This window comes from Passer montanus, unplaced genomic scaffold (genome assembly GCF_014805655.1).
Source record: "Passer montanus isolate IOZ18808 unplaced genomic scaffold, ASM1480565v1 scaffold177, whole genome shotgun sequence".
NCBI classification, from domain to species: Eukaryota; Metazoa; Chordata; class Aves; order Passeriformes; family Passeridae; genus Passer; species Passer montanus.
The window spans coordinates 501,827-521,557 of record NW_024365048.1 but is presented as its reverse complement, the minus strand read 5'-3'; the positions used below and the strand labels follow the sequence as shown (position 1 = coordinate 521,557).

The 19,731-nt window shown below is 67.9% G+C and overlaps 1 protein-coding gene across 1 annotated transcript; it reads right to left on the bottom strand.

Moving 5' to 3' along the window:
• Positions 1-758: 758 nt before the first annotated feature.
• On the bottom strand, positions 759-4,233 carry ADM2 (adrenomedullin 2). Its single transcript, XM_039704565.1, has 2 exons — positions 4,046-4,233; positions 759-2,682 (listed from the first exon to the last, which is right to left on the bottom strand). The coding sequence occupies exons 1-2, from the start codon at positions 4,135-4,137 to the stop codon at positions 2,334-2,336; spliced, it is 441 nt and encodes a 146-aa protein (XP_039560499.1). The 5' UTR covers positions 4,138-4,233; the 3' UTR covers positions 759-2,333.
• Positions 4,234-19,731: the final 15,498 nt, after the last annotated feature.

Here is a 19,731-nt window from a genome sequence, read left to right as displayed (position 1 = left end):
GGGACCCCCGGTGGGGCCGCGGAGCGACCCCGCAGGGACCCGGGCAGCGGAACGGGCCCTGGGGCGGGGGGCAGAGCGGGGGCACCGCGCTGGCACTGCCCGGGGGCACGGGGACAGCGGATGGCACGGGTGTGACAGGGCACGGCCCGGGCTGGCACGGGTGGGCACGGCACGTGTGGGCACGGCGGGACAGGGCACGGGCACAGCCGGGCATCGGGGTGGCACACACGTGCGTGTCCCCACTGTCCCCACACCCCTGCGGACACAGCCCCCGCCTGGCACCTCCGGCCCCGGAGGGACACAGTGCCTGTCCCTGGACACGGCCGCCCCTTGGGATCACCGTGCCCCATCCCCAGGGGATCACCGTGCCCCATCCCTGACCCATCCGTGCTCCACCCCATATCCCATCCCTATGGGGTCACCCTGCCCCATCCCTATGGGGTCACCGTGCCCCATCCCGATTTCTCATCCCCATGGGATCACCACAACCCATCCCATATCCCAGCCCTATGGGATCACTGTGCCCCATCCCTGTCCCATCCCCATGGGATCATCGTGCCCCATCCCAATTTCCCATCCTTATGGGATCACTGTGCCCCATCCCGTGGGATTACCACACTCCATCCCATATCCCATCCCTATGGGATCACCATACCCCATCCCTGCCCCATCCCATATCCCATCCCTATAGGGTCATCGTGCCCCATCCCATATCCCATCCCCACGGGATCACCACACTCCATCCCGGCTCCTCCTCATGCTCTGTTTATTCCACACAAACCAGGATTCCCGGGAAGCAGCGACCTGGGCCAGGATGGGCCGGGCACCCCCCCGGCTCAGCGGGGCACCCAGGGGAGGGGACAAGGCCTGGGGACCCCCGGGACCCCCGCGCCCCTCGGCAGCTCCACAGGGTATGGGAGGTCCATGGGGTGGACACGGCTCCGGGTGGCACCCATGGGATCCCACCCCAAACGTCCTGGGACACCCAGGGGACACCTTGAGACATTCCTGGGACTTCCTGTGCTGAAACTGGGACACCCAGGGGACGGACACCCAGGGGACAGCCCTGTTCGGGTGGCACCCAGGGCACATCCTGTCCCTAAACCTCCTGGGACACCCGGGTGCTCTGGGGAATGGGGGCTGGGGAGCTCCCAGAGGACGGGGGTGCTCTGGGGGCTGGGTGCTCCCAGGAACGGGGTGTTCTGGGAACGGGGTGTTCTGGGAACGGGGTGCTCTGGGAACGGGGTGCTCTGGGAACGGGGTGCTCCTGGGAGAACAGGGCTGCTCTGGGGGGATTGGGGCTGCTGCTCTTGGCGGGCTGCTCAAGCTGCTCCCAGGAGGGGTGGGACGGTGGCCTGGGGTCACACATCCCTGTCCCCCGGCGCCATGGGCTGATGGCCCTGGCAGGTGACAGCCCTGGGGGGTGACAGCGGCACGCCGGGGTGTCAGGGATGTCACAGGTGTCCCCTCGTGTCAGGGATGTCACACGTGTCCCCTCGTGCCCCCAGCCCGTGTGGGCACCCCCTGAGCCTGTGGGACACAGCGTGGGTGTGTCCCGAGGGTGCAGCAGGGGACAGGACAGGGCCAGCAGTGGGGACAGGGCCGGGACAGGGCAGCAGTGGGGCACAGACCCCAACCTTCCCACTGCCCCCGCATTTGGGGACACCTCCCTGCGGCCAGCTCCTGCCGGGTGTGGGTGACAGGCTGGGGACAAGGTGCCAGGGGCGGGGACAGTGTTGACGAGGAGGGCAGGACCCCCCGGCACCGGGAAGTGCCAGCCCCAGCCGGGACCCCCAAGCGTGGGGAAGGTGCTGGGGCTGCCCCGCCCCCGGCCCGGAGCGGGGTCCCCGTGTCCTGTCCTTGCAGGGTCCCCAGCCCCGGTGTCACCCGGGGAAGGACTGGGGTGCCCTGGGGGGCTCCGGAGGTGCCCGGGGGGCTCCGGGGGTGCCGCGGCACCACGGCAGTTCTGAGTCAGCAGGACGCGGCCGGGGGGTCTTGCACAAGGCGCCGGTGCTGCTGCGGTCAGCGGGATTCCCGGTGGCCCTTGGACCCACTGCCGCCACCCCGGGTCACCACGGGCCACCACCGGCCACCAGGGGCCACTGCGAGCCACCAAGAGTCACTGCGGGCCAGCTCCGGTCACCGTGAGCCGCTCCGGGCCACCGCCAGTCTCTGCGGGCCACCACGGCCCGCGCTGTGTCACCACGGGCCACCGCTGCCCGCTCCTGTCCTGTCCGTGCCCGCTGCTCCTTCCGGGGCCGCCCGGAGCCCCCCGGAGCCCCCCGGGGCGCGGAGGCGCCGTGCCGGTGCTGCGGGGGTCCCGCGCCCCCCGCTCAGCCGTAGCTGTGGGGGCTGTTGGGGTTCATGGGGGACGAGTCGCGGCGGCCCCACTGTCCCCGCAGCTGCCACAGGCGGTGGCTCAGGTTCTGCAGCTGGCAGGTGCCCAGCACGCAGCCCACCCGCGCCAGGTGCCCCCCGGCGTGGCGCCGGCCCCGGCCCGCCCGGGGGTCCCTCCGGGGGTCGTGCCGCAGGATGAGGCGCCGGACGTGCCAGGGCGGGGGCCGGGGGGCGGCCCACGGGCCGTGCCGGGGAACCGGAGCTCGGTGCCGCGGGGTCCCGAAGGGCGGCGGGGCCGGGGGGGCTCCGGGGATCCGCTCCGGGGGGCTCCGCGCCGGGGGGGCCCTGCAGGAGAGAAGGGACGGGGTCAGGGGACACAGCTCGGCTCCCGGGCACGGCGACAGCCTCGGGGGGCACCGGGCACCGCCTGAGCCCGAGCCAGCGCCGAGCCCGGGGCTTCCGGAGGGGAGGAGGAGGAGGAGCAGGAGGAGGAGGAAGCAGCCAGAGCAGGGCAGCCGGCGCTACCTGCGGGCACACACGTACCCCGGGCACACGGACACGTGTCCCGCACACACGACAGCGCCGGGCACCGCTGCTCTCCCCGGAGCCCCCCGCTCCGCCCACCCCGTTCCCACGGCCGTGCCCCGCCGTGGCACCCCCGGCACCCGCTGTGGCACCCACAGCCGTGCCCCGGGGGGCTCCGGCCTCCGGGCACCCCTCGGTGCCCCAGAGCTCCCCCGTGCCTCAGTGTCCCTGTCCTGAGCGTCCCGGGGACGCCTTTTCCTCGGGGGACCCTCTGGGAACTCCCCTCCCCAAGGAACTCGGAGCTTTGGGTCCGATCCTTACTCCCGTCCTTCTTTTCCCTTTTTTCAGTGTTTTCTCCCCATTTCAACCCTCGTGCCGTGCCCCAGAGGACCCCAGCCCCAGCCCAGCCACGGCAGGGGCTGCTCGGGCCCGGTGGGGTGGGGGTGCCCCGGTGCCCCCCGTCCCGGGGTGCCAGGGCTGCCCCTCCCGAGCCAGGCGGGGTCCCCGGGCCGGGACCCGCACACGGGGGGGCTGCCCCGATCCCCGGTGCCACTTCAGCACCCCAGAGACCCCCCCGGGCACCCCCAGCGGCCACGGGCACCGCCGAGCTCCTGCACACACAAAATCTGTCCCGGCCTGCGCCAGCCCCCGGCGGCTCTGGCACACCTGGCACACCTGGCACGGCTCTGCACACCCCTGCACACCTGGCACACCTGGCACGGCTCTGCACACCCCTGCACACCTGGCACACCTGGCAGGGGGGGGCGGGGGCAGGGGCAGGGGCTCGTCCCGGGCAGAGAATGCGGGCAGGGGTCGGGGCAGGGATGGGGCAGGGAATGCAGGCAGGGGGTGCACGCAGGGATCGGGCAGGGGTCGGGGCAGAGAATGCGGGCAAGGGTCGGGGCAGGGGGTTCCGAGCAGGGATCGGGGCAGGGATGGGGCAGGCAGGGAGCGGGGCAGGGGGCTCCGAGCAGGGGTTGGGCAGGGGATTCCGGGCAGGGGTCGGAGCAAGGATCGGGGCAGGGATTGGGCAGGGGGCTCCGGGCAGGACTTGGGCAGGGGGTGCAGGCAGGGGATTCCGGGCAGGGGTCGGAGCAAGGATCGGGGCCGGGGTCGGGGCAGGGGTCGGGCAGGGGGTGCAGGCAGGGTGTGTGGGCAGGGGGCTCCGGGCAGGGTCCCTCACCTGCGCGGCGGCAGGCCCCGGCCGTGGGGCAGCTCCAGCAGGCACAGCGCGAAGCTGACGCAACCCAGCGCCAGCGGGGCCGGGGCTCGCATGGCCGGGCGGCACGGCACGGCAAGGCACGGCACGGCACGGGACCGGCGGCGGCTGCGGGACACACGGGCCGGGGGCGCGCTGGGCTCCGGGTCGCAGCCCCCTCCCCTCCCGCTCGCCGTGCCGCAGCCCGGGCTCCCGGCGCTACCGGAGCGGGATCGGGCGGCGCTGCCTCGGGCTCGGTCCGGCCCCGCTCGGCGCTGCCGCTCCCCGCCCCGGCCCAGGTTAAATATCGCCGGGCCGGCGGGCGGGAGGAGCCCGGCGGGACGGGAGGAGCCGCGGGCGGGAGCAGCCCCGCGCCGCCCTCGGCCCCGCACCGGCCCCGCACCTTCCCCGAACCTCCCAGCACAGCAGCGGCCCCGCAGCGGCCCCGCAACCCCCAAGGCCCGCAGCACCCAGACCCCGCTGTGCCCTTCCCAGACCCCGCAATGCCCCCGGCCCCTCCCCAGCCCCGCAGCCCCCAGGCCCGCACCTTCCCCGGCACCGCCCCAGCCCCGCAGCACCCCCGGGCCGAGCCCGCCGGTCCCGAACCTCGCCCCGGTACCGCCCGTACCCGGCCCCGCTGCCCCCGGGAGCGGCCCTGGGCTGGGGGACGGGGCTGGGCCGGGGCTGTTGGGGGGCTGGGGCTGTTGGGGGGCCAGTGTCACCCCCAACCCGGCGGGGCCGGCTCCGTGCTGCCCGTGCCACGTCGCGCCGGGCCGTGCCGAGCCCGGCCGTGCCCTCCCGCCTGACACCGCCGGGCAGCGGCGACCCCCGGACCCCGAGCCCACCCAGAGCAGCCCGGTGCCCCGGAGGGACAGTCCCGCCCGCCCCCCCGGCTCCTGCCCGGGCTGGTTCCACGGTTCAGGCATCACATGGGGCCTTGCGGAACAACCCAGGAATGTAAATCCGCCGGGATCAGCGCGGCCCCGCTCCTGCCGGCCAGCAGCGCCCCCAAACTGGGCTGGGGGGTTCCCGGGGGGCTGCTCCTCAGCTGGCAGGGGAGGGGTCCCCTCAGCTTCCCTCCAGGGACCCCCGGCCGGGCCCCCCCCGCTCGGGCGGCGCTCCCGGCGGGGATGGGAAGGACCCCCAGGGCCGGCCCGGACCCGGGGCTGGGGGCACCGTCCCCCCCGGCGCGGCCTCCCCAGGCCGAGGGGCCGGGGCCTCCGCGTGCCCGGAATCGCTGGGATTCCTCCGCACCACCGGGACACAAAGGCTGCACACACCCGGGGGCTCGGGGCAGCACCTGATCCCGGGGGGGCACGGCCGGGCCCCGCCCCGAGCCCCCCGGGCCCCGCGTGTCCCCACGGCTGTGCCCGCGGGGTGTCACCGCCTGGGGCGCGGGTCTCGGAGGTGACATCTGTCACCCAGCACGGCACAGCGCCAGCGCCCCCACGGCGACCCCAGCGCCGGGCCGGGCTGGGCTCCCCTCCCGGCCCGGGTGGGGCAGGGCCAGCCGCTGTCACCCCCAGGGACAGCACCGGGCCACCAGGGTCACTGTCACCAGGATCGGTGTCACCAGGGTCGGGCTGGCACGGGGAGGGGGCTCTGGGGGCACGGCAGGGCTGCAGCAGGAGCAGAGCCCTCTCCCTGCCCTCCTCCTCCTCCTCCTCAGGGATCGCCATCCCCGCGGCTCCGGGAAGGACCCGGGCCCTGCCCCTGCCCCTGCCCGGCCCGGCTGTCGCCTCACGGCCACCCCGGCACGGGTGACCCCGGAGCCACCCCGGGAGCCGCTGCCACCCGGCCGTGCCACAGCGGGACCGCGCCGGGAGCTGCCACCCGGGGCACCCCGTCTGTCCCCGGGGCAGCCCCGGCAGCGCTCTCCCTTTCCCTCTCTGCTGGCTCCCGGCCCTGGGAACCCAGGAGAAGTTTTAATTAGCTTAATTGCCTGCTGGCAGAGGCCCCGGGGCGGGGCGGGGGCCGCGAGCAGCTCCCGCAGCCCCGCTCCGGTCACCGGCGCCCCAAAAAGCGCCCCAGGGCAGCCCCCAGCGGGTCCCGCAGGGGCGGGGGCACAGCCGGGACCCCCAAACCCCCCCGGGACCCTCTGGCCGCCAGCCCGGCACCCCCGAGGTGCCGTGTCCCGCTGGGCAGCGGTGACAGCGACACTCGGGACAGCGGGCTCCGTGTCCGGGCCGCGGGAACCGCCGGGAACCGCCGGGACAGGGAGGAGACCGCGTCCTCCAGCGGGCACGACAGTGTCACCGGGGTCCCCAGCGGCACCAGCGTCCCCAGGGCTCCCAGTGTCCCCAGTGTCCCCAGCTCCCCAGGATCCCCAGGGTCCCCAGGGCTCCCAGTGTCCCCAGTGTCCCCAGCTCCTCAAGGTCCCCAGTGCTCCCAGTGTCCCCAGCTCCTCAGGATCCCCAGGATCCCCAGAGTCAGCGGTGACAGCGACACTCGGGACAGCGGGCTCCGTGTCCGGGCCGCGGGAACCGCCGGGACAGGGAGGGGACCGCGTCCTCCAGCAGGCACGACAGTGTCACAGGGGTCCCCAGCGGCACCAGCGTCCCCAGTGCTTCCAGTGTCCCCAGTGTCCCCAGCTCCTCAGGATCCCCAGGGTCCCCAGAGTCACCAGTGTCCCCAGCTCCTCAGGATCCTCAGCATCCCCAGGGCTCCCAGTGTCCCCAGTGTTCCCAGCATCTTCAGGAACGCCAGCATCCCCAGTGTCCCCAGCTCCTCAGGATCCTCAGCTGTCCCCAGTGCCCTCAGGGTCCTCAGTGTCCCCAGTGCCCTCAGGGTCCCCAGTGCCCTCAGGGTCCCCAGTGCCCCAGTGTCCCCAGTGCCCTCAGGGTCCCCAGTGTCCCCAGCAGCAGCTCTTGCCCGGGAGGATCGCGGGCACTCGGCACACCGGAGCGGGCTCCGTGTCCGGGCCGCGGGAACCGCCGGGACAGGGAGGGGACCGCGTCCTCCAGCAGGCACGACAGTGTCACAGGGGTCCCCAGCGGCACCAGCGTCCCCAGTGCTTCCAGTGTCCCCAGCGTCCCCAGCTCCTCAGGATCCCCAGGGTCCCCAGTGCTTCCAGTGTCCCCAGCGTCCCCAGCTCCTCAGGATCCCCAGGGTCACCAGTGTCCCCAGTGTCCCCAGTGTCCCCAGCTCCTCAAGGTCCCCAGTGCTCCCAGTGTCCCCAGCTCCTCAGGATCCTCAGCATCCCCAGGGCTCCCAGTGTCCCCAGTGTCCCCAGTGTCCCCAGCTCCTCAGGATCCCCAGGATCCCCAGAGTCACCAGTGTCACCAGTGTCCCCAGCTCCTCAGGATCCTCAGCATCCCCAGGGCTCCCAGTGTCCCCAGTGTTCCCAGCATCTTCAGGAACGCCAGCATCCCCAGTGTTCCCAGTGCCCCCAGTGTCCCCAGTGCCCTCAGTGCCCTCAGTGCCCCCAGTGTCCCCAGTGCCCTCAGGGTCCCCAGTGCCCCCAGTGTCCCCAGTGCCCTCAGGGTCCCCAGTGCCCCCAGTGTCCCCAGTGCCCTCAGGGTCCCCAGTGTCCCCAGGGTCCCCAGTGCCCTCAGGGTCCCCAGTGCCCCCAGTGTCCCCAGTGCCCTCAGGGTCCCCAGTGTCCCCAGGGTCCCCAGTGCCCTCAGTGTCCCCAGTGCTCCCAGTGCCCTCAGGGTCCCCAGTGTCCCCAGCAGCAGCTCTTGCCCGGGAGGATCGCGGGCACTCGGCACACCGGGCTCTGCACGTGCCTTGTGTCCCCGTGCCCCGTTCCTGTCCCCTCCCCAGTGTCCTGAGCCCCTGCCCGCTGCTGCCCCTGCGGGTCCCGCACAGCCCCCGTGTCACCCTCCCCTGTCACCCGCTGCCACCACGGCCCGTGGCACCGGCACCCGGCAGCGGTCCCTGCAGTGCCACCCCCGCGGTGCCAGTGTCACCCCTGCCGTGCCAGTGCCACCCCTGCGGTGCCAGTGCCACCCCCGCGGTGCCAGTGTCACCCCTGCCGTGCCAGTGCCACCCCCGCGGTGCCAGTGCCACCCCCGCGGTGCCAGTGTCACCCTGCAGTGCCAGTGCCACCCCCGCGGTGCAGACCCCAGCGGTGTCCCCGTGCCCTGGCCCAGGACAGGTCACCCCGCGTCCCCGCTGTCACCCGTGCCGGGTTCCCCGGGCTGTCCCCGGGCTGTCGCCCTGCTGGTGGCCCCGTGGCACTGTCCCAGGGGTCACAGACCCGCCGTGCTCCCCGCGGGCCGGGCGGGGGGGCCGGGCCGGGCCGGGCCGGGCGGTTCCGAGCCCCCGGGAATCCCCTGTGAGCGCCCCGGGGAGCTCCCGGCAGCCGCAGCCGCCCCTGCGCGGTCGGGCGCGTTCACGGCCCGGGTGTTTTCGGTGTGCCTGCCTCCCCCGCCGTGCGCGGGCTGTCACCGCTCCGGAAACAGCGGCCGGGCCCGGGGGGCACTGCTGTCCTGCGGCCCGGGGCCGCTGCCCCGCACCGTGCGGCGTGTGCGGGGGGCACGCACAGCCCTGCCGTGGGGGCTGAGCCCCAGCCCCATTCCCCGGGATGAGGGTTGTATCCCCGGGATGGGGGGCTGACCCCCAGCCCCATTCCCTGCAGTGGGGGTTTCACCCCCAGCCCTGTTCCCCGGGCATCCCCAGCCCCATTCCCTGGATGGGGGGTTTTACCCCCAGCCCCATTCCCCGGGATGAGGGTTGTATCCCCGGAATGGAGGGTTTCACCCCCAGCCCCATTCCCCGGGATGGGGGTTTCACCCCCAGCCCCGTACCCCGGGCATCCCCAGCCCCATTCCCTGGATGGGGGGTTTTACCCCCAGCCCCATTCCTTGCAGTGGGGGTTTCACCCCCAGCCCCATTCCCTGGATGGGGGGTTTCACCCCCAGCCCCATTCCCTGGATGGGGGGTTTCACCCCCAGCCCCATTCCCTGCAGTGGGGGTTGTACCCCCAGCCCCATTCCCTGGATGGGGGGGGGGTTTCACCCCCCTGGATGGGGGGTGGTTCCCCGGGCACCCCCAGCCCCTCAGGCAGGCCCTGGTGCCCTCCCTGCTCCCTCAGACGCTCCTGGCCCCAGATCTGTTGCATCTCCCCCATTTCTCCGTGCTCTCCCTCGTCCCTGCTCACTGCTGGGTGATGCTCTGGGTTGTTTTGGTCGTGGGCTGTTCCTTGTTGGGGATTTAGGGTTTCTTCCCGTCGCATTCCCTTCTGGTTCCTGCCCCCAGAGCTTTCAGGGAAGACGAGCTTTGGCAGTGTCAGAGGAGGTGAAGTCCCTAAAATCAGGAAATGAGGCCTTTGCTGCAAGCCCCCTGTGCCTCTTCCCCCTGGCACGCTCCCCGGCTGTCACTGAGTTGTTCCCAGCCCGTGCTCGGAGCTGGGAGGGGGATCCTGGTTTGCTGTGGGTTTGTCCCCCAGGGCATGCTGCTGGGGCTCGCTCAGATCCTCCGTGCCAGGCTGGATCCCAGCCCCGTGCCAGCCTGGAGCAGCTGGGGAGGGCAGGGGCAGCGAGGTGTGTGTGGGGAGCGCTGCAGAGCACAGCTCTGGGTCACGCTTTGGGTTCCCCGAGGGTTTCTGCTCCTGTGCTGGGTTGTTGTTGTTGTTCTTGCTGTTACTGTGTTCCCCTGTCCCCTTGTCCTGGGCTCTGGCAGGGCAGGAGCTGCTGTCCCACGGGGCACACCGTGCTGGGGTGGGGGATGCAGGGGGATTCCAGGATTCCATCTGGGAGCAGGTTCCACGTCCCCTCAGGAGCCGTGCTGGGGGGCTGTACCCCCTCTGTCCTGCCCCAGGTGCTTCCTCCTGCATCTTCTTCCTCATCTCCTCCCCGAGGATGCTGCAGCTGGACCTGCCCCTTCAGACTGGAGCTGTGGGCTGGTTGGTGACTGCTGGGGACCAGGGACACGGGGCTCCTTGGGCCCGGGGCTGCTTGGGCCTGGGGTTCCCTGCTGTGACTCCCAGAGCCTCAGTTTCCTTGGAACAGAAATGTCCCAGATGTGTCTGGGGTCATTTGGGATTTCTTTTGGGGCAGAGGGATGGTGCTGTGAAGGAATGTGGCTGGCTGCAGTGGGACAGCCAAAAGGAAGAACAGGTTTAGGTGGGATTCTGGGAGGGGATTCCTGCCTGGGAGGGTGGGCAGGCCCTGGCACAGGTGCCCAGAGCAGCTGGGGCTGCCCCTGCATCCCGGCAGTGCCCAAGGCCAGGCTGGACACTGGGGCTGGAGCAGCCTGGCACAGTGGCAGGTGTCCCTGCCATGGCAGGGGTGGATCAAGGTGAACTTTCTGCTCCCCTCCCACCCAAACCACTCCATGATTCTGTGCCACTGGGAAGGGAAGAGCTCACACTTAACAAATCATGTTCCGTTGGTGTGAATATTCACTTTGTTTTGGGTCTAACTCACCTCTGCAGGGAGGGGATGGCTCCAGGGTTCTGTGGGGAGATGGCTCCAGGATTCTGTGGGGAGATGGCTCCAGGATTCTGTGGGGAGATGGATCCAGGATTCTGTGGGGGGATGGATCCAGGATGCCCAGGGGGATGGATCCAGGTTCCCCAGGGAAGGCACAGCTCCCAGACACCAGCCTGAGCCTCCTGGCTGCTGGGATGGCCCAGTCTGAGGTGACCTGTGCGGGATGGGGCACCCAGCAGTTGTGGCCTCTCAGTGACAGCCCTGGAGGTGTCCTGCAGGCTGTCCCCAGGGCTGTGCCAGCCTGTCCGCAGGGACGGACCCACACCGGTTCTGTGGTTTTTGGGATCGGGCTGGCAGCGTTCCCAGCTCTGTTTTCCCACCCCCTCCCTGCTCAGATAATGCTGGAGGAAGGGCAGCGGCGCTCGTCTGCCGGTGACTAATTGCTGTACAGGTTGGGCTGCTCTGGCAGAGCCGTGGGCCGTGCCAGGCTGGGCCGGGCCGTGCCAGGCTGGGCCGTGCCAGGCTGGGCCGTGCCAGGCTGCCACTGTCCCTGTAAACAGAGCTGGGCTGAGCTGCAGCAGGGCTGGGTGAGCCCCTCGGCCCTGCCGGGGCTCCGGTGCATTCCCAGCCTGTGCTGAGTCCCAGGAGTTCCGTGCCTGTGGGATTTCAGGTTGAGCAGGGATGGGTTTGCAGATGGGGATGTGAGAGGGAGAGGTCTGTGGGGTGGTGGGAGCTGAGGTGGCTCTGCAGCATCTCCTGAGAGACAGTCCCAGGCTGGGCTGGGTGGGATGGACCCCAAATCCCCCCCAGTGCCACCCTGCCATGGCAGGGACACCTGCCACTGTGCCAGGCTGCTCCAGCCCCAGTGTCCAGCCTGGCCCTGGGCACTGCAGGGATGCAGGGGCAGCCCCAGCTGCTCTGGCAATTCCAGCCCAGCCAGCAATTCCTCATTGCCAATCTCCCATCCATGGCTGCCCTCTGGCACTGGCAGCCATTCCCTGGCTCCTGTCCCTTGTCCCCAGTCCCTCTGCAGCTCTCCTGGAGCCCCTCTGGGCCCTGGCAGGGGCTCTGAGCTCTCCCTGGATCCTTCCCTTCCCTCCCAGCCCGTGGCTGGTGCAGTTTGTGGGAACAAAACCGAAAGCAGATCCGTGCTGCGTTCCCTGGGGTCACTGGGTGTTGCTGGAGCTGCTGTCCCTGGGGTTTCCTGGAGCTGCCTCATCCCCCGTGACCTGGGGTTGTGCTGCAGGGCCTGGGACTGCATCCTGCTCCTGGGGCAGGGCCACAAAAGGGCTCTGAACTCTCTCAAGGGCTGAGGCTTTGGCTGCAGGACCGGGGCCTTGAGCTGCTTTGGCTGCACAGGCTGTCCAGGATCCAGGCAGGCATCCAGATGCTTTTCCTGGTTTGTGGAGCCACGGGGGATGTGTCCAGGAACGCAGAGCATGGACACACCACCCGCCTGGCACTGTGTGCCCCTGTCCCTTCGCTGTGCCAGGCACCAGCCCACTCCGTGGGGCCGTGTGGGAGAGGGGCTCCAGGGAAAAGTGTGGAGTGAGCGCTCCTGGCAGGGGGAACCGGCTCCTTCCATGGCACTGTCTGTCTTACTGCTTGCATTATTCCCTGAAAATGGACGGGTTTTATTCTCCTGGCTCTTCCTTCAGCTTCCCAGAGCCAGGATTGTGCCTGGTTTTACCTGGGAATGACAGCTTCCCAGAGCCAGGATTGTGCCTGGTTTTACCTGGGAATGGCAGCTTCCCAGAGCCAGGATTGTGCTGGGTTTTTCCTGGGAATGACAGCTTCCCAGAGCCGGGATTGTGCCTGGATTTACCTGGGAATGACAGCTTCCCAGAGCCAGGATTGTGCCGGGATTTACCTGGGAATGACAGCTTCCCAGAGCTGGGGTTGTGCTGGGTTTTTCCTGGGAATGACAGCTTCCCAGAGCCAGGATTGTGCCGGGATTTACCTGGGAATGACAGCTTCCCAGAGCTGGGATTGTGCTGGGTTTTACCTGGGAATGACAGCTTCCCAGAGCTGGGATTGTGCCTGGTTTCACCTCGGGATCTGCGGGGTTTTCTCTGTGCATCCCTCATACCCTGAGAGTCCAGGACAGCTCAATTCCAAACCCAGTGGCTGAAGGAGTCTGGAAGTTTTGGATACAGAGCGCTGGATGGGCATGGCCTGCATGAGTGGAGCCAAGACCCAGCTTGGGATCGATTTGGGATGTTCCAGGGGGTTTAAGCTGTTAGAGGGCAGGGATGGATGGGAGTGGGGTTGATGGATGAGAGATGGATGTTGGGAGTGAGGAATTGCTGGCTGGGCTGGAATTGCCAGAGCAGCTGGGGCTGCCCCTGCATCCCTGCAGTGCCCAGGGCCAGGCTGGACACTGGGGCTGGAGCAGCCTGGCACAGTGGCAGGTGTCCCTGCCATGGCAGGGTGGCACTGGGGGGCTCTGGGGTCCCTGCCCCCGTGCCCACTCCGTGGCTGATCCCTGCTGCAGTCCCCATGGCAGGGTGGCACTGCAGGGGCTCTGAGGTCCCTGGCCCTGTGCCCACTCCTTTACTGATCCCTGCTGCAGTCCTGGGGGCCGGGAGGTGCCGGTGTCCCCGGAGGATGCCGAGGCTGCTCGGGAAGTCACGGTGGTTTCTCTGTTTCCGTGCTCACGGAGCAGCATCACCCACGCCTGTGCCCTCCTCAGACACCCGGCCTGGGGCTCGGCAGCTCCGTGGGTGGCAGGAGGAAGCTGCTGCCTGTTTCCGTGAGGTGCTTGGGGCAGGTTTTGGGGTGCTCTTGGTGAGGAGTGAGGCACAGACAGGACACATCCTGCCCCTCCCCAGGTGCTCCTGGAGCTGGTTCCTGGTGGGAGAAGCTGAGTGGATCTGCAGGCCAGGGCAGGGCTCTCAGGGCTCATCCTGCTGCTGTCCCAGCCGTGTTTTGGGTTGGGTTCCAGCTCTCCTGGTGGCACCTCTCTGTGTCACTGTCGTGCGTGGCCGTGGCACAGTGACTCAGGGTTTGACTCAGCCGGCTTCTGGGAGCATCCGGCAAAATCGTGGCCCTGGAAAAGCCCCCGGGGCTGGCAGCAGTGGTGGAGCTGTTTGCTGGGTCAATATTTGCACAGGGAAAGAGAGGCTGGGAATGGCCCTGCCACGTGCAGAGCTGCTTCCAGCCACGTGCCTGGTGGTGGGGAAGGTGGGGATGTGAGAGGGGGCAAATCCAGAGAGGCCCTGGAGCTGCTCCTGGGCTGGAGCCCCTCTGCCCTGGGGCCAGGCTGGGAGTGCTCATCTGGAGAAGTGAGGATCCAGGGAGAGCTTCCAGCACATCCCAGGGCCTGAAGGGGCTCCAGGAGAGCTGCAGAGGGACTGGGGACAAGGGACAGGAGCCAGGGAATGGCTGCCAGTGCCAGAGGGCAGCCATGGATGGGATGCTGGCAATGAGGAATTGCTGGCTGGGCTGGAATTGCCAGAGCAGCTGGGGCTGCCCCTGCATCCCTGGCAGTGCCCAGGGCCAGGCTGGACACTGGGGCTGGAGCAGCCTGGCACAGTGGCAGGTGTCCCTGCCACGGCAGGGTGGCACTGGGGGGGCTCTGAGCTCCCTTCCCACCCAAACCAGTCTGGGATTCCCGGATTGGCTGCTCTGGAAGGGGGCCAGGCTGGACACTGGGGCTGGAGCAGCCTGGGACAGTGGAGGTGTCCCTGCCATGGCAGGGTGGCACTGGGGGCTCTGGGGTCCCTTCCCACCCAAACCAGTCTGGGATTCCCGGATTGGCTGCTCTGGAAGGGATCACCCCTCCCGCCAGCCCCCACAGCTGCATCCAGGCCTGGGAACTGCGGCTCTTCTGATCCCAGCTGCTCCATGAATCCTCCTCTCCTTCCCTTTGAACTCCTGCCTGGGAGGAGCAGCTCTGTGGGCTGCAGGGCCCATGTGGGAGTTGGGAGCCAAGCAGTGACAGTGACAGCGGTGGGACCAGAGCTGTCCCCGGGCAGTGCCAGGGCTGGGCCTGAGCTCCTCCAGCTCCAGGTGTGTTTGGGGAGAGATTCATCTTGGAATCATGGAGTTGTTTTTGTTGGAAAACCCCTCAGAGCCCATCCAGTCCAACCATCCCCAGCACTGCCAAGGCCACCACTGACCCTGTCCCCAGGTGCCACATCCACATGGCCTTGAAATCCCAACAGGGATGGGCACTCCAAACCCCCCTGGGCAGCCCCTGCCAAGGCCTGACCCCTTTCCAGGGGGAAATTCCTGCTGTGCCCACCCTGAGCTGCCCTGGCCCAGCCTGGGGCCGTTCCCTCTCTCCTGTCCCTGTTCCCTGGAGCACAGCCCGACCCCCCGGCTGTCCCCTCCTGCCAGGGACTTGTGCAGAGCCACCAGGGCCCCTGAGCCTCCTCTGCTCCTGCAGGCTCAGCCCCTGCCCAGCTCCCTGAGCCCTGCTGGGGCTCCATTCCCTGCCAGCTCCATTCCCTGGACCCCCCTGGCTGCCCTTCCTTTTCAGTGTTGTTATCATTGGTGTGGGATGGCTCAGGCTGGACCTGGAGCAGCCCCTGAGCAGGGAAATCAGAGCTGCAGCTCTGGGCTGGTGATTTCTCCCTCTTTGGGCACATTCCCGTGTCCAGCTGGGTTTCCTTGGCAGAATTGCCTGCTGCTGTGGCCAGGGATGGTGTCTGGCATTCCTGGGAGTGGCAGTCCCTGCTTTGGGAAGGTGGCTCAAGGTGAGGTGGGCACACAGCCCTAACCCAGGTGTTGTACCCAGATCCTTGCCCCATTTCTAGGTGATATTTTGTGTGCTGCCAGTGAGGATTTAGCACTTTTCTCCCTGGTCTCTCACCCAGTTCATGTTTTCCCTGAATGTGAAGCCTTTCCGCGCAGCCAGCTCCCTTTTCCCATTCCTGGGCTGGAGCAGCAGCTGCGGTTTTATGGGCGCTACAAACACAAACAAACCCCACTTGGAACGTGCCCTGGGGCTCCGCGGGCTGCAGGGGAGGAGTTAACCCCAAAAACCCCTTCGGTTTGGTTCCCTGCCCCACCTGGGGGAGCAGGGACCGTGCGCTGGGCTGGTGGGGGGATCTGGAGGAGCTTTTGTGCCTCCTCTCTCGGCGGCGGCGGCGGTGCCGCCTCCGGGGCCGCTCTGCTCCTCCTGCGGCTCCAGAGCTCCTGACCACTAAATGCTGCTCCATGGCAGAGGCGAGCTGGGGAGCCTGCTGGCCTCGGGGCAGGCAATTCCTGCTCCTGGGAACCAGCCTTCCCATATCCGGGGTGGAGCTGCTGCCAGGGGAGGCCCACAGGGTTTGGGGGCTGCTGGGACCCTCGTGGAGGGTCCTTGGTGACTGGTGGGACCCTGTGGGGTGATTTGGGGGCTGCTGGGGAGTTTGGAGACTGTCGGAACCCTCTTGGATGCTTTGGTGGCTGCTGGGACCCTCTTGGAGGGTTTGGGGGCTGCTGGGACCCTCTGGGGGAGTTTGGTGACTGTTGGGACCCTCTTGGAAGGGTTTGGAGGCTGGTGGGAGACCCTTGTGGAGGGTTTGGTGACTATTTGGACCCTCTTGGAGGTTTTGGGGGCTGGTGGGACCGTGTGAGGGGGTTTGGTGACTCTTGGGACGCTCGGAGAGGGTCCTTGGTGACTGGGAGGACCCTCTGGAGGAATTTGGTGACTCTTGGGACCCTCTCGGAGGGTTTGTTGACTCTTGGAACCCTCTTGGAGGATTTAGGGACTGGTGGGACCCTCTGGGGGATTTTGGGGGCTGGTGGGATCCTGAGCAGGAGTTTGGTGACTGGGGGCAGCCTGTGGAAGGATTTGGGGCCTGCTGGGACCCTCTGGAAGGGGCTGGGGACTGGTTTAGGGGCAGGCGGCGTTGGGGATCGGGGCGCGGGGGGAGCAGCAGCGAGGGCCCTGCCTCTCCTCCCTCCCACAGCAGTTCCCGAGCTCTGTGCTTGCGAGTGGCTCCAGTGCCACGTGTCCCCTGGCAGGGAGCTCCCGCCGGGATGCAGAGAGTCTCACGCGTTATTTTTGTGTGTCTGAGCCGTTTGATCGGGATGTGGCAGCACGAGGGGGATTTTGGGGAGGAAGAGCCGCCTGCGGGGTGTGTGCAGCTGAGGTGTCTCTGTGGGCAGCTGCAGGAAATGCAGCAAAGCAGCTCCTCCGTGAGCTCTGCAGCACCTTCCTGCCCAGCCGGGCCTGCTGATGGCCCAGATAAGGCCACTTGTGTCTTGTCACTGCCGCTGCCACTGTCACAGCCTCCCCAGGGCGGGGCTGGGGCCCTGCTGGTCTGATCAGCTTCTGATCCCACCCCGATGCTCCGAGGGGCTTGGCCCTGCATCCCGGGAACAGGGACAGTGGCCTCCTGCTCATTGTCCCTCCCAAACCTCCCTGGTCTGCTGCCAGGACAGGGAACGGAGCTGGGGAGGGAATGGAGCCCCAGCAGGGCTCAGGGAGCGGGGCAGGGGCTGAGCCTGGAGCAGAGGAGGCTCAGGGGCCCTGGTGGCTCTGCACAAGTCCCTGGCAGGAGGGGACAGCCGGGGGGGTCGGGCTGTGCTCCAGGGAACAGGGACAGGAGAGAGGGAACGGCCCCAGGCTGGGCCAGGGCAGCTCAGGGGGGATTTTGGGGAAATTCCCTCTGGAAAGGGCTGTGCAGCCCTGGCACAGGGATGCAGTCACCTGAGGACATGGTCAGTGGTGGCCTTGGCAGTGCTGGGGAACGATCAGACACGATGCTGTTCCAGCCCAAACAATTCCAGTTCTGAGTCAGCTCTGCTGCAAAGCTGCCATAACGTTGGTGTTTTATGTGGGAAAAGCCTCTGCCCTGGTTTTAGCAGCTTGCCCTGGTGTTTGTTGGTTTTGAGCTACCTGCAGCCACAGCCCTGCAGCCAGTTCCCGTCAGGATGCCCAGCCAGGCGTGGGAGGTGCCAGCTGGGTGTTCATCCCCCCTTCACCTGCCAGCTCCTGTATCCCTCAGAGGGGCAGGCTGGGAAGGAGCTGGAACCGAGGGCAGGTACCGCTGTCCCTCTGCGGGGACACGGGGCTGGCCACAGCTGTGGGGACACCGCCCTGCTGTCCCTGGGACACAGCGGCTCTGTCAGGGCCCGGCCGAGGACAATGGCTGGCTTTAGCCTCGCCCGGCCTGCTGGGGCCGGGGCTGGGGATGGCAGAGCTGGGCTGGGGCTGGGGATGGGGATGGGCAGAACTGTGCCTGGGGATGGGGATGGGCAGAGCTGTGCCACGGGCTGGGGTTAGGGATGAGCTGTGCCATGAGCTGGGGATGGGCAGAGCTGTGCCACGGGCTGGGGATGAGCAGAGCTGTGCCATGGGCTGGGGTTAGGGGTGAGCAGAGCATGGGCTGGGGATGGGGCTGGGCAGAGCTGTGCCATGGGCTGGGGCTGGGGCTGGGCAGAGCTGGGATGGGGCTGGGGATGGGGCTGGGCAGAGCTGTGCCATGGGCTGGGGTTAGGGGTGAGCAGAGCTGTGCCATGGGTGCATTCAGGAGATGAGCCCAGGGAGCAGCAGCTGGGCTCCCGTGCACAGGCAGGTGATTGGAAAGGACAGGGATAAGCTGGGATGGGATCAAGGTGAGCTCAGCAGGAAGGAGGTCAGACAGTGCCGGTCCTCACGGGAGCAGTGAGAGCTGATTGCTGCAGGAGCGGGCTCTCTGCTCCTCCTGGGGATGTGTCAGGTGTTCCCAGCGCTGGCAATTCCTGCAGACCTGTGGGAAGCCCAGGAAGGTGGTTTTCCTAGGTGTTTGCTGCAGCTCCCTGACAAGAGAGTGGATCTGGGGGTCTGGCTGTGCTCCCAGGGAACAGGGACAGGAGGAGTGGCCTCAGGCTGGGCCAGGGGCGGCTTGGCTTGGACATCAGGAGGGATTTCCCCACAGAAAGGGTGGCCCAGCCCTGGCAGAGCCCAGCACCCTCACAGCCAAGAATTTCTTGCTGATAGCCCATCTAATTCCATCTGGCATTTGTCCCAAGTCCCTCTCCAGGTGACCACAGCCTGTCCTGGTGACGTGCCAGCAGGGCAGGGGGGACAGTGGCACTGCAGACAGCCCTGGGTGTCCCAGCGCCTCTCCTGCCCCGGCTCCTCCCAGCACAGTGGGGCTCTCCTGGGGGATTTCTCTGTCCATTTAACTTCTCCTTCCTCCCTCTCCGAGTTCCCCTCAGCGCTCCTGACTCAGGTCCGTGTTTTCACTTCACCTTTTCTTTCCCCTGTCTGGATGGGTTTGGGCTGTGTTTGGAGGCTGCTTTGCTCCTGTCACACACGACTGCATCCACGTTCTTCCCACCCTCCCTGGCATCCCTGTTTTCCCTTTTTCCTCCCAAGTCCTGGCAGTGCAGTCACCTTACCATCATTAACACAGAGGGAGGAAATGTGGATTTACTTCTGGATTGTCCCTCTGACCTGAGGTTTTCTTGGCAACTCTGGTTTTATACAAGGACCTTTCACAAGTGTTGGATCTCTTGGGAATTCCATCCAGGGTGTTGGGATTTTGTACTTTTGTTTAATGCTGGTGCAGAACTCGAGGTTTACTGTGTTTGGGATCCAGGTCTGGTTTCAAGGAGCTGCTCCAAGAGCTGCTGGAGCTCCTTCCTTCATCCCCTGCATCCCTGATAGCGTCCAGGCCAGGCTGGACACTGGGGCTGGAGCAGCCTGGCACAGTGGCAGGTGTCCCTGCCATGGCAGGGTGGCACTGGGGGGCTCTGAGCTCCCTTCCCACCCAACCATTCCAGGATCCCCGGGTTGCAATCTTGGCCTTTTCAGGGCAGTTTTCCCCAAGCAAAGCGGTTCCTTTCCCCGAGGGCCCTCTGAGCACCCCGGCGTGCGGCAGCCTCTCCCGGCCGCGGGATGCGGGTGGCATTGGGCCAGGCAGAGGAATGCGATCGCTCATCCCGGCCCGGCGGCACGCGGCGATGAATCGGCAGCCCGAAATCCCGCACTCCAGCCTGGAGCCTGCCGCCTGAAGTCATGAGACAGGCACAGGGCTGGGATCCTCTGAGTCATCCTGGGAGAAAGCTGCTCCCGGCTCCAGAGCCCGTAGGAAGCGCGGGGCGAAGCGGAGGGAGCAGCTGGGAGCTGTGGAGCCATCCCAGGGAGGGCGGTGGGCTGTGGGGGAGGAGCGGGGCTGGGGGCTGCTCCCCCAGCTGCCATTTCACCATAAAAGGGGAAATTCTCCTGCACACCTCGTGCGGAGTGTGCGTGAGTCCGCTGGGAGTGGGAGCAGGAACATCCGAGCAGGGAGAGGCTGGAGAGGGTGTGGCCGTGAGGGAACGGAGGTGGAGAGCTGGTGGCCGTGGGGAGGTGGGATGTGGGGCTGGACATGG

What these genes read in the sequence shown, in the direction of transcription:
- ADM2 (XM_039704565.1), bottom strand. Translation starts at nt 4,137, where the DNA reads ATGCGAGCCCCGGCCCCGCTGGCGCTGGGTTGCGTCAGCTTCGCGCTG. An exon ending in CGGGGCCTGCCGCCGCGCAG is followed by an intron (nt 2,683 to 4,045) that starts GTGAGGGACCCT and finishes TCTCTCCTGCAG; the next exon opens with GGCCCCCCCGGCGCGGAGCC.